The sequence below is a fragment of the Rhagoletis zephyria genome, unplaced genomic scaffold (genome assembly GCF_001687245.7).
Source record: "Rhagoletis zephyria isolate East Lansing unplaced genomic scaffold, Rhagoletis_zephyria_1.1 Rzeph_scaffold_05490, whole genome shotgun sequence".
Lineage (NCBI taxonomy): Eukaryota > Metazoa > Arthropoda > Insecta > Diptera > Tephritidae > Rhagoletis > Rhagoletis zephyria.
The window spans coordinates 15,454-32,691 of record NW_016162573.1 but is presented as its reverse complement, the minus strand read 5'-3'; the positions used below and the strand labels follow the sequence as shown (position 1 = coordinate 32,691).

General features: G+C 36.0%; 1 protein-coding gene across 1 annotated transcript in view; it reads left to right on the top strand.

The window, feature by feature from the left end:
* Ptr (patched domain-containing protein) overlaps nt 1-16,745 on the top strand; it is a 20,333-nt gene extending 3,588 nt beyond the window's left edge. Inside the window, exons 3-9 of the mRNA XM_017627798.1 lie at nt 6,277-6,491; nt 6,607-6,788; nt 6,856-7,035; nt 8,997-9,160; nt 9,664-10,002; nt 13,386-13,699; nt 13,772-16,745. Coding sequence (XP_017483287.1) covers nt 6,277-6,491; nt 6,607-6,788; nt 6,856-7,035; nt 8,997-9,160; nt 9,664-10,002; nt 13,386-13,699; nt 13,772-15,688 — 3,311 coding nt within the window. The 3' untranslated portion in view covers nt 15,689-16,745. The remainder of the gene's footprint in view (nt 1-6,276; nt 6,492-6,606; nt 6,789-6,855; nt 7,036-8,996; nt 9,161-9,663; nt 10,003-13,385; nt 13,700-13,771) is intronic.
* Nucleotides 16,746-17,238: the final 493 nt, after the last annotated feature.

The window sequence follows — 17,238 nt, the reverse complement described above, 5'->3', positions numbered from 1 at the left end:
AAAAAAAACTTGCAGCTTTCGCACGACATGCAATTGCGAACATGTCACTTTAGTTGCTAAAGTGCTTTGAGATGCTTATTAAAAAATATTTTAAACTCAGAGACCGCCCATTGATTTGGGTGTACTAAAAATTCATAGGTTCCTCTATTGTCTTCAAATCGAAATATGAAACAAATTTGGGAAAAGTTGTAGTTCTAATTTTTCCTCTTTCTTCAATTCTTATAAAATTTATGGCATAAATTAAATTCATTCGCACTTTCAATGTGCTCATCCATCCTTCATTACTCACTTGGGCTGTTCAACCAGCCATGCAATCTCGCATACTCTGTGCAGTTGCACTATCTTCATATGGCCACACACTTTTTTTCCACAATTTCGTATTATTTAATACAACAATTGGGTGTACTATACACATGCATACACTCAATCCCACTGCATTTCGTTCTTAAGTGAAATTTATCTTTTTTCCGTAATGCATAGATTATTCTCGCGATTTTCGCGCGGTTCTTGGCGTATTTATTATTTCTTTTGAATTGCAAGATTGGCTGCACATTGGTGTTGTCGTGCCATTTTCCCACTTTCATTGGTGCTAAATGAATGCGAGTAGACTTGTTCTTGATAGCACGTTTGCAAAATATACAATGCATTCATATATTACGCTGTAAAATGGCATTTCTTTTGCAACCAAATACTCTTTAAAGGAATTAGTCATATTTTTGCATTGAATGAACTTTTATGCTTAAGCGTGGGAAGTCATTGCACTCTATACAATATATATTTTTCATACCAAATGCGGTCTTCAAGCGCGGTATGAAGACACTTGTACGATTTTGGCGTAGATCAATGTTTAAGGTTACCGATTAAAGTAAGATAACTGAGAACTGATTGTTGGTAAAAATTTTTTATTTAGTACAATTTTTGAAAAACCAACCTTTCTGATGGGAACAGCGTCTTTAAAATATCTTCTCTTAAGAAATCTAAGCCTGTGTAACACTTAGATGCCGTATAATCAATGTATTCTTACAGTTTCGGACGATTTGATTAATCGTAGAAAAGGTTTTTACGTGTTATTCCAATGGGAAAATACACGCCCGATGCGCGGCCTCCTAGATATACCGCGGAGAGGGGAATTCTTAGAAGATCATTACTATACCAAATAAGTCTGAGTTGGATTCCGGTCGCATTTCGGGATCTTAATTTTTTTTTACGTGGTATAATATACATATAGCATGTCACCCTTATATACATACTATATAATANTTATGCTTAAGCGTGGGAAGTCATTGCACTCTATACAATATATATTTTTCATACCAAATGCGGTCTTCAGGCGCGGTATTAAGACACTTGTACGATTTTGCCGTAGATCAATGTTTAAGGTTACCGATTAAAGTAAGAAAACTGAGAACTGATTGTTGGTAAAAATTTTTTATTTAGTACAATTTTTTAAAAACCAACCTTTCTGATGGGAACAGCGTCTTTAAAATATCTTCTCTTAAAGAATCTAAGCCTGTGTAACACTTAAATGCCGTATAATCAATGTATTCTTACAGTTTCGGATGATTTGATTAATCGTAGAAAAGGTTTTTACGTGTTATTCCAATGGGAAAATACACGGCCGATGCGCGGCCTCCTAGATATACCGCGGAGAGGGGAATTCTTAGAAGATCATTACTATACCAAATAAGTACTAAAGTCTGAGTTGGATTCCGGTCGCATTTCGGGATCTTAATTTTTTTTTACGTGGTATAATATACATATAGCATGTCAATCTACCATTTAAGTAACTAATGCCGAATTTCCACTAGGCATTTAAGNAATTTTTATGCTCTCACTCCCTAGGATTGTTCTATACCGAAAAAATATACGCTTATTTTTTTATTTTGAAATCAAAAAATAATTTTCCACGTATTTGATATGGGAAAAACAACTTGTTTCGTAGAAATGGTATAGAATTCTTGAAAATCAATATTTTTCATAGTAACTATTTTATAGGTCCGCCAAACCCCCCAGTAGATGCCAGAAAATGCAATGGCGTGATAAAAAAAAATATCTTTTTTATTAAACAATGGTTAAATAAACATTGGGTATTGTTACTGGAAGCCTGCTGAAGAGAACCAGAGTTTTCTGATCGAATAAATAGTGATTTTCAAAAGTTCTATCCCATTTCTACAAAAGTTTTTTTTCCCCCATATAAAATACATACATGGAAAACTTTGAGCGCTTTGAGCGACCTATAAATATTTTTTTGTTCTAAAATAAAAAATAGGGGTATATTTTTTTGATATAGAAAAATCCTAGAGGGTGACAGCATTAAAATTCCGATTTTATTTGTTTTGGACCACATTAATTCGTCATTTATCTCTACACAAATGTGCATTAGCTCCCCGTAAATACATAAAATAAATGTGCATTTAAACTAAAAATTTACATATTTTTGTCGTTGGTGTGGTGATTGCCGCAGACTTGCGATAAGATAAGAAAAATTACTCAATAGCTGCTGCCTAAATGTACAATTTTCGGTCTGTCTGCGTGAAATTTTAATTTGCATTTGTTCTTTTTTATCAAATTTATCAAATTAACTCTGTTAATCTACCATTTAAGTAACTAATGCCGAATTTCCACTAGGCATTTAAGTGACAAAAAATATATGCCATTTATAAAAATGCCATGTGGAAATGAACTTAATGATTATTTTTTTAATGTAATGACACGATTTTTTTTAATGCCCGACTTTGTCATTTGTCATTTTGGTCATTTAATGCCTAGTGGAAATCCAGCATAATGTACAAAATTCCGATTCCAAAACAAACAAAAAACAATTTAGAAGTCCTTTGTAACTACTGGTGGGGCATTTCAAATCTACAAGAGATCCCTGCTCTAGGATATTGTTTTAATGTTTTATTCACCGCACAAACTGCATTCGTTGTAATTGGTCGCGTTGGTTGTAGCTTGGTCGCACGTAATAAGAAAATGATCCTTGAGGACCCCAAAAAAATCTTAACTTCTTCCCTTGAAAGTATGTGGATATATTTGGAAGATTTACCAACCCTTAACTGCCAAAATTTTCTTTTTGACGCAGAAATGTTCCTAGATAAATCGATGCATTTTTGCTCGATACTTTTGACAGTCCTTCAGGATTTTATATATATCAATTGTGACTTTGTCTTTGATACTATCGTGAAAAGATTGATGTTGGCATTATTGTAAATTGGCTGTCAATCAACCACCTTAAAAGCAAGTTCCCTGTACACCCCTGGTTAGGTTAGGTTAGGTTGTCGCGGTCGTCTGTAAGACACACTTATGCTCCGTGCCGTTATCGAAGAATTGTTTACGTAGAGTGAAGAGTTTTCGTCTAGATAGAACAGGTCACAACGGAATCGTTTCCTCCTCTTCTTCATATGGACAACTGCTACAGAAGTCATGTAATCATACGCCTAGTCGATAGACATGTCTGCCAACTAGGCAGTGCCCTGTTATAACCCAGACAAGTGATTTTTTTAATCAACTAATCATGAGTAAATGTTTCGAATTTTGATACTCTTTCTACCCCAATAAACAATTTGTGTGATGGATCTATGAAAAAGCGTCTGTGAAGTGCAGAATGAAAGTATATTCAAACGAAAAATACCGACTTAGAAGTTCTTTAAACCAAATTCATTTTAAATTAGTTGAAATAAAATGCAGAGTCGGGTACTTGAATGTCTCCTAGGACAAGGCCATGTTAATAAAGTTATTTGCTTAAATCCAGCCACTTGTAATTCGTAAATAAGTACTTTTTAAATCGCTTTTAAATTTGTTCCATTTCCAACAGGGAACAAATACTAACAAACTGATATTCTGCTTATTTAAGCTATGTAGTTGGCCAATGCATTTAGCGCTGGGCGCCCGCCATATTTCCTGCCAGTTTTGCAGGTAATTTCGTCATGCCATCTGTCGTTCGCTACTTTAGTGAGAAATAAGTTGCCTGCATTTCTCGTTTATATCCTCAATAGGGAGTTTGGTGCCAAGTCGCGCCAGCTCAATGGCCTTGTAGCTGCCTTCAATGTCACAGTGTCTTGAAACCCAGATCATCTTTGGGCGAAATGACTCAGCCATCTCCTTAAGAGATTTGCGGCTGCCACCTGAGTCTAAGGTATTTTTGCAAGGCAATTTCGAAGAAATTTTTTTTTTAACCGAACATAGGGGTCGCTTTTTTACATTTTTCGGTGACACCTACAATCGACAATCACTATTTTTTAAATAGTTCTTCTAGGATAATCAAAGTACTTCCTTAGCAAAAGTTTAATAATTTTGGCGAGCTATGATTTATTGACATTAGCGTGGTATCTTAGGGTTGTAGGAATTTAGATCTAGTGAGAAAGTATCGGAACGGAATACGTGAGGTCAATGAAATTCGGAACAAACTGTTTGTGTTCTCAAGACAAACACACCGATATATCAGACTGTAAGATTCGACTGTACATAAATGCTGAAAATATGACGAATAATTAAAAATGCGATCCTTTGTTCGGCAAAAAAAAATCTTTTCGAAATTGCCTTGCAAAGATACCCTAGACTCAGGGGTGTACGAAGAGGCGTCTCTACATTTGTATGATAACATCAGGACGCACACCACACATTGGAGAACAAGCTCTGCCAAATACTTTTCAAAAATGTAAGCGCCAAAATTTTGTTAATAATATTACCGCAAACTTCCCGTAAATATATATTTTATATATATATAGTATATACGTACTTGCACCTACCAAATATATATAGTATATACGTACTTGCACCTACCAAATATGTTGACAAAACAAAACAACAAATTACATTGACACTTAGAGTTTTGGCAACGACTGACTCATTGGACATATGCCAACATCAATATGAGCAAAACTAAATTGTATTTAGATTTTTTTATTTAAAAATACAAAAAGTCATTAGACATGTAGGCCACAGACCGGTCGAAATGGCGAAAGAAATCTTAGTGGCGTCACTAATTGTTTTAAAAACTATTTGAATGCCTCGTGATAGTCTTTGCACTTTGTGAGAAGTGCCAATAAGCGAACTACAGGAACAATTATTTTCTTTAATAAAACAAAACTAAGAGCTATCGTGCAAATTTATCAAACTAATTTAAGACAAAATGTGCTAACAGCAAAATATGGTTGAACAATTCTATCAACGCACTTTGATGCAAAGCACTCCTATTCATTTTCTGTATGAAGCTCCCGCTTTTATCCGTTTTAATAAAAAAAAAACAAAAAACTAATGTAATAGCTTCGCTGTTCCCAGTGCAGCAAATATTCGTAAGCAAATACTGTAGAGTGCGAGTGAATGACTGAAATTTGAAATTATTGTCACGTCCCTGTTGGCGTTCGTGCTGTTGTGTAGAGTTCAATTTGGTCAGTCAACGCAGCATAGAATTGTTTTCAATTTAAATTTATTTGTCGTTATTATTTGAAGCGCACAATTGTTTAATTTTTTTCATATTTTTTTTTTCAAAATGATAATAATACTTAATACCAATAATAAATGATGGCGTTGTGAGCCAAATTTGTTTTGAGTTGAAGGTGTAGAAATGTGACCTTTAAATGAACAGATTAGAAAGCCAAATCAGGATGACCAAATGATTTTTAAAATAAAATTAAATGCTGAACTATAAGCTTATATAATAAGAGCAATAATTCAGTCTTGTTAAATACGTACGTTTGAGACGAATTACAAACATGTTGGAGCAGTACAAGAAATTATACTTTTTAAAATTTAAATCATTTAATACTAAATAAATAAATAAATAATTTATACATATTAATATTTTACTTTAATTTCTATCAATTTACCAGTAAAAGTAGGGTTTTTTATATTTTTCTCATCCAATATTAGGTATTAAGTAGGAAGATGCAACAGTAAAATGGCTATAAAATATAATTTATGTTCTAAAATATATATATATTTTTATTTCCAATATTTTTGTAGGTGGGAATAGTTCTCAAAAACTGTACCCAACCAAGGACTGACCTCGTAAATATTGGAAGTGCTAGTTTTCATCCTTTAAAGGAAACTGAGAAGTGAGAACAGATTTTTATTAACTGTTCCCATTGAAACACCTTTCTTAATAGCACTTTTCCATGTACAGTTACAGATTCTAAATGTTTTCGTATTACTGATACCTAAAGCTAACCAAAATTTCGATGTTGTATTGAATTACGAAACTTAACACTTATAACAATTACCTTCGTACCGACTTTCTTATTGACATTCTTCTCCTGTTTTCCCGCACTCTTTCAGGTCGCTTCGGACGTGTCATTGTCATACCCAAAGATGGCGATGAAAATATGCTGCGTCGTGAGATCTTCCAAGAATTGCGACATCTGGATGACCTCATACAGAATGCGACCGTCGAGTATGAGGGTGAATTATTCACGTACAAAGATGCCTGTGCGCGCTGGGAGAATGAATGCTTTCAGAATGATATATTGAATTTAGATTTTATAATGGATGATGTGAGTAGCAAAAAATTAAGTAAAAATTTAACTTTTATTCTGAAAAAGTAAAATTTTATTAAATACAAAGATCTTATTTGTCATCGCTCATTTATCCTTTATAAATTCCTTTTAGATCGAATCCGGCGAACTGAATCTCACTTTTCCCATCATGTTTAATCCGGTCACTTGGGATGCACATGCCTTCCCGGTCTTCTTTGGCGGCACAAAGTTGACAGAGGATAATATAATTTTGAGTGTACCGGCTATACAATTAGTTTATTTTGTGACTGCAGACACTAAGCGGCAAGATGCAAAGTAAGTTCAAGTACCTAAAGTGTATGCAAATTATTATTAATAACTTTTCTTTGCATAACTTTTGCAGAGGTGCCGAATGGGAGGAGACTTTCTTGAAAGTTGTGGGAAAAGCTGAAAATTCCGGCCTCTTTAAACACATTTCCGTGGCATATTTCGCCTCACGTACTTTGGATCATGAGTTAGAGAAGAATACACGTACCGTTGTGCCATATTTTGGTTCAACATTTGCGCTAATGGCGCTTTTTAGGTAAGTAAAAAGAAATGAAATCAAATCCAAAAAAAATTACAAAATTGTTTTCAATAAAATCGTAATATTCGATAAAAAAAATATGCATGTTATATTTTTAAGATAGTAGACGGCATCCGTTGATTAAACATTTTCTCCAGCTTGTGTATGAATTGGATAAGACAATATTAAACACATTAAATGGTGCGACATTTTTCCAAAAACTGTTGTTATTCTCTCTAAGCATTTAATTATAAACTGTTCCCAACCTAAGTTTAAATTTTATTAAAAAAATGTGAGTGTATATGTTAGCGAATTGAATTTCCTTAATGGATGCAGTTACGTGTAAAACTGTTCCCAACCTAAAATTTGATGCGATCACTTGGNTTTCCTTAATGGATGCAGTTACGTGTAAAACTGTTCCCAACCTAAAATTTTATGCGATCACTTGGTATAATCTAGTATGGGCATGTGCGTCCTTTAACTGTATGTTTTTAAATAGCTGTAGTGATTTGCAAAACTGTTCCCAGTCCCCAAATTCATGAGACCGGAGAAACTGTTAATTTTAAATTATCCTTGGCCAGAATAAAAGTTTTAATGATCAAAAATATGCGTTTACGGCAACTGTCAAAGCTTCTGGGCAGATGCAAAACTCGTATGAAACAATTTTTTTAGGTTTTTGCCTTTCTTATATTTTTAAAAATTCGTTTAACTTTCTGCGCACAAATAAAGTTCATTAAGCAATAATTTTCAACTGGTAACAGTTCGTATGCTAGATTAGTTTTGAGCCTTCAAAATGTTACCACCACTCGTTTTATTGGCATTCCGCTATCTAGAGTATTTTTTGGTGAGAATAATTACTTTTTTTATTTTAAAATAAATTTGAATACTATATAAGAACAAGTTATTGAATATTTTTTAGCTGCTAAGTGTAGGTAGACTATTTATCACATCACTTAAAGCATAAACCTGTAGTTGTGATCATAATCTATATTTTTTTACAAAACAACAGTTAAGTAGGGCTTTTTCAACCCGAGAACAGTTTATGTCGAAATTTTTTATGAATTTAAAAACAATTGGGCATTGGATCGTTTTTTGGAAGACATGAAGTTGAGCCGCTTTGCTGAGCCTGGGAACAGTTGATTTAATGTTTATTTTAAAATGAACCGTTGTCAGCTTTTTTCATATTGGTATAGGGATTTAATATATAAATACCCCATTTTTATATGGGTTTATCAAAATCATTGACTGAGCCAGTTCATTTCCAAGTAGTTTTTTTTTATGAGGCTCAGCTTATTTAATATCAATTTCTTGTTAAACAAAAATACACTCACATAATTTTATATTTATAATCAACAGCTTTTAAGCAGATGAAAATCCTTATAAACACATACATGGTGATGTAAGTAGGGTATTTTTTCTATAATTGGGGCTAAGAACAGTTTATTTGTACGTTAACTAATGAATCATTGTAGCTTCGTCTCTTTAAAAGTAGCCGGACATTGGAAATGGTTAAAAATTGTGTTTGTATGTAGTTAAAATTGCATTTCAAGGCATTTTTAAAAGTGAGAACACTTTTTGGTGCTTGGATTTTCTAGTTTATTTTCACTTCGTTTTAAGTTTCGTTTGGTAGACAATTCCCTGAAACTTTTTATAGGTATGCTTTTTTTATCGGGAAAAAAATTTAAATGAGAACAGTTTTTTTGGATTAATTTTTTAAAGGTCTGTTATGTATGTCCTACTTGTATTTTATAGTAAAATATTAGTGCAAAATAACTCAGAAAGTCACAAAGTGAGAACAGTTAGTTTTTATGAGAGCAGTTTTGTTTACTCAAGTACACAAACTTTGGATGCCAGTAATTATTTTTAGATAGTTAGCAAGCTACTCATCACCTCCCGCGTATCAGTTTCCATATTCTTAGTTACTTACTAAATAGATAAGTATTTATTGTTTCTTTATTTACGTTTCACTTAATTTACAGCGTCATCACTTGCATGATGGGCGATGCCGTACGCTCGAAACCATGGCTCGGTCTAATGGGTAACGTCTCGGCAATCATGGCCACTTGCGCGGCCTTCGGACTGGCCATGTATTGTGGCATTGAATTTATTGGTATCAATTTGGCAGCGCCCTTCTTGATGATTGGTGAGAAGCAAAAACAAAAACAAAACAATACTAATGTGTCACACACATAACTATTCATACATTCATATGTACATTAAGGTGCATCACCAAAAAACAAGTAGCGGTTTTTCCACCGGAATCATAAAATTTATTATATTTAAAGACTTCTGGCAAATATTAGGAAAAAAAAATATTATTATATAGGTGAGAGGGACCCTTTTGAAAATACATCCAAAAATTAAAAAAAAATGGGATGCAGACCTTTCAAGCTTCAGTTATCCTACATATGATCTGAGGTGTTTTTGTAGAAAAATTTTTATAAAAACTTAATTTCAAATTAGTGTAATTAGTGATTTACGTTATAATCTTAATATTTTTCCAAAATATTTCGGCGGAGGTCTTAAAATATAATAAATTTTTTAATTGCGATCGAAAAACGGTACCAATTTTTTAAGGAAAGTTATGCACTATAATGTACATACAAAATTAAATTTTGTCTTACTTCTTTTCTCACCCACTACAAGGCATTGGCATTGACGACACTTTCGTCATGTTGGCCGGTTGGCGTCGTACACCCGCCAAAATGCCCGTTGCCGAGCGCATGGGTCATATGATGTCCGAAGCAGCCGTCTCGATCACCATTACCTCACTCACCGATCTGTTCTCATTTTGGATTGGCATCATTAGCCCTTTCCGTTCGGTGCAGATTTTCTGCACCTATTCGGTATTTGCCGTAGTTTTCACTTTCGTTTGGCACATCACTTTCTTCGCCGCCTGCATGGCAATATCTGGCTATAGGGAACGACACAACTTGCACGCGATTTTCGGTTGTAAAGTGCAGGCAATGTCGGTGGCTATAAAAGGTAAGTTTAACTGGGAATTGTGAATATGCAGTAATAACCTTGCATGTACGAAGAAAAAAAACGAATTAGCTCTTGTAGTATGTGGTTGTAGTTGCTATTCCGAATGGTGGTATTTGTGTTATTGTTATTTTGCTACTATGCCACCTACTGCATGCGACCCACAATCCGACTGCGGCTGCTCAAAACTTTCACAATCCGCTAAAATTACATGTAGGCTTAATGCTATACATATTTTTATTGTGTTTACTGTGAAGCAGTAATATTCGTATAAAGTTTTCAAATTTTTTGTCAAATTTTTTTGCTGCATGCTACAACAACCATAAACATGTATTGCCGTTTATTATCACTGCGGCAGCGACTGTTAAATTGTCAAGACACATTTTCGCCATATCCATGGTTCATTAAATTGCCGCTGCGACGACTAGCATTTCGTTTGTAGACATCACTTTTAGTTTTATTTATTTTATTTTTTTGTTTATTTAAGTATTTATTAGTTTTTTTAATTTGCTTTGCCTTCTACATAGTGCGTTCAAACTATTTTTTTTCATTTTGCTTTGTTAGCCTCCATGTAAGCCGACGGTTTGTTGCTTCAATCTTTTGTTTATTGGACTTTGCCTTCGAGTTACTTTGCAATTTCGTGTTTGGACCTGTTTTTTTAGTCTTTACATTTATTTGTGTTTTGTCTTCTTCCGGCGTGATTTTTTTTAAGCATACGTCTTGCAATCGCTCTCTGTCTTTATTGTATGCTTCTCAGCTGCTAATTACAACACAAACCTACTACTGGGGTAGCGCTTGATTGGCATTTGATTGAGTGCTATTAGCCACTGTTGAACCGTCCGATTTTTTGGGTATTCACGCATGCAGAAATTATATAAAACAAGTAATTTTTCACCAAAAAACAAAATCGACTGCAATTACCATATAAAATTTAAGATCACCATTAATTTCTTCATGATCCAATGATTGGATATAAACCAAATTAGTGTGGGACCACCTTCGCTCTTTGGAGCGGAGCGGAGCAAAGAAGCAAGGAGCAAAGGATTTTGGCTGGAGCGGAACTGGAGGAAAGAGCTAAAATGTGTTTGCTTTTTAGGTCCTTAATGAAAATTAAATTTATCTATTTCTTTTTTGCCCCTGACTTTTACTTGACAATACTGTTCATTGCAAAATAGCCAGCAGTCAGGGCTATTTGCCACGCCAATTCAAACGGCGATAAAAAAAAACAATGACTTCCCACCCAGCAGAAAAATGTAAGTTTTGTCGACAGTGCGATTTCGTACAATTCTCCGTATCCGGAAGTGAACGGAAAGCGACTACAATTTTCGTTCATTTACGTTTCCAAAAAAGTGCAATTTTCGTATCCGGAAATGAACAGAAAACGACTACAATTTTCATTTATTTTCGTATCCGGAAAACGTTCGAAAGTGATGATGGTATTTGAAACAATAATTGTATTTGTTTTTGTTCACTTCCACCATTTTTTCAAATTATTGTTGCTTTTCCACAATAAGTTTTTCATTAAAAACGGCCTCAAGCTCAATAAAAATTGTTGAATAGAATAATTGTATTTTATTCGCTCAAGCTGAACATTTGAAAGCGTGTATACGTAGTCAGCAGAGACTGAGCATACAGAGGATCGTGCCAGTATTTGTTAGCTTTCTGAAGGTGTCGGGTTCGAATGACGTCAGGCGCTTCTTTGATTTCTGTTTTTTTTTTTTTAACCATGAAAAGGCATTTGTGAAGTGTAGAAGGAATGCATACTGAACGAAAATAGGAGAAAATTTTCTGAAAAACCGCCAAAACCGGGTCGACAAAATGTTCATCCGACACTGGATGGAATGTACAGGGCAAAGACAAGCCAAACGGTTTATCTGCCCTTTAAAAGACGCTTTAAAGAAACTACTCAACTACATGGGACATTGTGCCCTTCGCCATAACCTCAGTAAAATGCATCTTTCAGAAACAAACATCTGTCGCTTTTGTGAGCTGGACGAAGAACCGCCCGAGCACATTCTCTGTGATTGTGACGCTTTTTCTAGGCGCAGATTAGTTCACTTGGGTGGTTCTAGACTTAATCCATTTGAAATTTGGCACAAAACGTCCTTGAAAGTACTAGGCTACATTAAAAGCCTTTTCATAATGGGCGGAAAGTTACGCATCATAGCTCACTTCCGAGGTCGTGGTGCATATGTCCCATAATAATAATAAATAGCTCTACAAAAAAATACCTAACTTAACCTAAGAAATTATTAAAAATATCAGAATTGAAAAGACCAGGTCCCCTCTCAATACTCAATTGCGAGGCTTGTATGCAACTGCTTGCGCCAAACACTAGATATACACCTAAGGAAATCCACTCATTTTCTTTGCTCTGGCCTAAATTAATCTCCAATTTCCCATTAGTTCGCATTTCACTTTTTGTTAGAATTAATTTTCCGCTCAGTTTATATTACCTGAATATTTTCACTTGCTTACAAACGGACGTGTGTACGTGTAATGTATGTACTTAATTGTGGACGCCTATCAGACAACCCATTTCCTAATACTTTCATACGTGCTACTGCAACAGAACTACAACTCCATCTCGAAATCTCAATTAACCTCAACATAATAAACTTGCTCAATACTCGTAAATACATAGCAAAATAAATACACCAAAGCCTAGTGAGCTTCGTGATCTTGCATGCCTTAGATGTCTGATAATAAGCCTGTCTTGATCAGACAACCATTTTGCGAGCGATGGATGTTTAGTGGCCAACATAACTGGCGTAACTCTTGCACGTATGGGGAGCAAAAGTGGGAGAGCATGCAATGTGCAATGCACCTGTGCAATGATAGCAATAACAACAACAAGAATAAGTAAATAATAATGTTATTAGAGCAGCAGTGATCGACGAATTGCGGCCAATTGTTGTGTTGCATTAAAGAGTAGAATGGGTTAGTGAATTCAGTGAACTCAAAGCAGTACACAATTATTTTCTAGGTCAATGTTAGTAAAGGCAGCAAAAGAAAGAAATAAAAAATATAAAAGCAAAAGAAGAAGAAATAGAAATAGAAATAATTGCGCACTCAATCACATACGTTTAAGAAAATTGCAGCATTTTTTATCGAACCAAAGCTTGGCAACTTCTTGCCTGCTTACCTAAGTTCTTTTTGTTCCTTTTATTTTTATGCTTTATTTTAAGTTGTTCTAAGCTGAGCCGCCTCTTCTCCTTTTCAATATTTTTTCNAAGCTTGGCAACTTCTTGCCTGCTTACCTAAGTTCTTTTTGTTCCTTTTAATTTTATGCTTTATTTTAAGTTGTTCTAAGCTGAGCCGCCTCTTCTCCTTTTCAATATTTTTTTGTTTCTTATTTCTTATCAATTTATTTCTATCCCACACAGAGAAACGCAATTTCTTATACAAAGCCATCATGGCTGGTGGCATCAATCGTGACGATCCCGATAATCCCGTTGATAATAAAGATCACATGCTCATGGCCTTCTTCAAGGATCACTTGGCCGCTGTTATCAATAATAAATGGTGCAAAGTTTTCATCATACTTATTTTCGCGACATATTTAGCCGGCGCTTGCTACGGCCTCACACAGATCAAGGAGGGATTGGAACGTCGTAAGCTGTCAAAGGCTGATTCGTACTCTGTAGAGTTCTTCGATCGTGAAGATGAGTATTATCGCGAATTTCCATATCGCATGCAGGTAAGTCACGCTTGTTTCAGTTCTTTTCGAAACTTTTCTTAACTCTCTGCCACAATTTTTTCTGACGCACAGGTTATCATCACTGGCGATCTAAACTATTCCGATCCCATTGTGCAGGATCAGATTGAGGAGCTGACGCGCACACTCGAGAACACCTCGTATGTAACCTCGTCACTTTACACAGAATCGTGGATACGTTCGTTCCGTTCATTCGTTGACCGCAATAACGACTATCTCAACCTAACCATCGATGATGAACAATCGTTTATAGATGCAGTAAAAGAGCATTGGCTCTTCCCTGGCAATCCCTTCTCACTCGATGTTAAGTTCAACGAAGATGACACGCGCATTATTGCCTCCCGCTTTCTCATACAAGCAGTCAACATCACCGACACTAACCACGAGAAGGAAATGGTACGCGATCTGCGCAAGATTTGTAAGGACTCACCCTTGAATGCTTCGATATTTCATCCGTACTTTGTGTTCTTCGATCAGTTCGAACTTGTGCGCCCGACATCCGTGCAGTCAATGATCGTTGGCGCGATTATTATGATGATCATTTCCTTCATATTCATCCCCAATATACTCTGCTCGTTGTGGGTCGCCTTTTCGATTATTTCCATTGAGTTGGGCGTCGCTGGCTACATGGCTTTGTGGGATGTAAATCTCGACTCGATATCCATGATAAATCTGATTATGTGCATTGGCTTCTCGGTGGACTTTACAGCGCATATTTGCTACACTTACATGTCGTCGAAGAAGCGCAGTCCGAAAGCGCGTGTACGCGAGGCACTACACTCACTCGGTTTACCGATCGTGCAGGGTTCGACTTCAACAATTCTAGGCATAATTGCGCTTTTGCTCGCGCAGAGCTACATTTTCTTGGTGTTCTTTAAGATGGTATTCCTTGTGATATTCTTTGGCGCCATGCATGGGCTTTTCTTGTTGCCTGTGCTATTGTCGCTCTTTGGACCCGGTTCGTGGCAAACATGGTCGGGCACAGACTTGGGCAACGACAGCGATGAGGTAGCAGATGTTGAGAGTCCGATGAAGTTGTCCAGCATGGACAAGCTAAACTCCTACTATCTGCAACAGCATACCCCGCTGGGGCTGCCAGGTCCCTACGGCCCTGCTAAGGGTTTTCTCGGCACACCTTACAAAGCCTACGGCGATGAAAAGGATTTGGGTATCGGCACTTCGGGCGAAGATTCTTCTGAAAGCAGCTCAAGCCGTTCACAACGCCGCCAAGCGCTCGAAGATGAGCACACACGCCGTCGCTACGAAGAGGGCTGGCGTCGTTCCTCTTACCACAACCTTTACACCAACTCACAGTCACAATTCCAGCCACACACTGACCTCTACGGCCAACAGGTGACTGCGCAGGAGTGGCGCGCACGTCTCGACGTAGAACAGGAACAGCGCAAACGTAGCGCCCTGGGCATGCGCGCCTACGATAATTTCGCTGCTGACTTCATGCACATGCAACGGCGCCAACCCACGCACACCGGTGATGATATAGTCGATACACCAGTGTCGCGCATTGCTGCCGAACGCAGCACGCCTCCCTCCTCGCTAGATGAACGCGCGCGTCGCAACTATCGTCCTTCTATAGCTGCAGCGACGGCACATAGCGCTGGTAGTGGCGACGATAGTAGCTATCATCAGCAGTTGAGCGCTGCTCCACCCACAACGACAGCAGGCAGCTCCGTGAAACGTTACCATCGTCGACGCTCGTCAGAGGACTCCACACGCCACTACCAACGTTGGCCGCCATCGAATATTGAAGAGCGTTGTGCACGCCGCTATGCCACCACCACCCGAGATGATGGTGCAGCCTATGTGCCGACGCATGCTAACTCCTCCCCAGCCGCCGTCAATGTCTACCGCCCACATCCGCCAATGCGTTCCTCGTCGCATCACAACTTGTACTATCCGAATGGCGCGCAGCAACCGCCAACATATCAATATGGCGGCCACTACTACAAATGATGATGACGACGACAATAGCCGGCATTAGTCGAGGCTAGAAATGAAGCCGGGTCTCAAACCTCAATGACACGTCACTGAACTATGCACTTTGCCGGTTCCGAACTGGGGACTATTGTACGGAAAGAACTACCTATCGATTTTTTTTTTAATTTAACTACTGTTGTTTTTTTCATAATTTTTTGTGCAAGGAAGCCGCTAACTATAAAGTCAATTGCGAGAAGAAAAATGTGGTTAGTTTCATACATAAGCAAATCTAGACAATAAATAGGTACTAGGAATAGGTAGAAAGTGTTTACAATTAGCATAAATTGCAAGTAGTTATAAGTGCAAAGGATGTGCAAAATTATCCTAATGCTAGGGATCGCAGTGGAAATTATCTGTTAAACAAACATTTATAGAAAAAATATTTTTTCTAAACTTTAATTGAAATATCACACTCACGGGGAAAAGTATTGGCATAGAGAATTTTTCACAATATATGCAAACAATTTTGAGTATGCAGTTTTGTAGCGCTTGCCGTTGATTTTTGGCAATTTTTTCACGATTTTTCTATTCTCAAAAATTTGAGTTCTCAAAAATCCACGCAATTTTTTTAGCCACTTTAAACTTGAATTTCCACTTAATTTAATGGGCTACAAACTTGGTACTCAAAAAAATCTGATTAAAAAGTTCAAAATTTACATGAAAACTCATTGACTATTCCCGAGTTTTGCACAAAATTTTTAAATTATATTTTTGTTTTTTTGTGGTTGTATGAACCATAAATAAAAAAAAAAATGCGTTAAAAAATAAAAATTGCTGCTTAATACTTTTTGCCGTGAGTGTATGTTTCAAACTCTTATCGGGAAACTATTACTTTTAAAATGCTTGAGAAAAAATTAAGCGTAGCACTTTTTAATTGAATAGAATATCGTTAATTTTTTTAATTTTTAATTTTTTCTAGCTGATTTTCAAATGCCTTTTATAATTTTTTGAAACTTGACAACAATATTCTTCCCTCAAAAGTTACTGCGATAAACGAAAAAAAATAAATAGATTAACTAAATACCGTTGGGCATGTAGAGTTGGAGTGCTATATTTTTAATACAAATTTTGGTTGTTCTGTAAAAATTTGTAAATTTTCGAAGTTTTTGAGGCTTCTCCAAGTTTAGCGAAGTATATATACATATATATATATTTTTTAATAAACAAAGTGCCTTTCTGTGGTTAAGGATAATTATATTTTTTTAATTCTGAAAAATACTCATTCTTTGCATAGAGTAAATATTTAAGCATCATTCGCAATTATTTATAAACGCGCTTTCAGCATTCATTNAATTTGTAAATTTTCGAAGTTTTTGAGGCTTCTCCAAGTTTAGCGAAGTAACTCGAATATATTTTTTAATAAACAAATTGCCTTTCTGTGGTTAAGGATAATTATTTTTTTAATTCTGAAAAATACTCATTCTTTGCATAGAGTAAATATTTAAGCATCATTCACAATTATTTATAAACGCGCTTTCAGCATTCATTTTTTTATTTAAATTTATTTGCACCATTATGGAAATTTT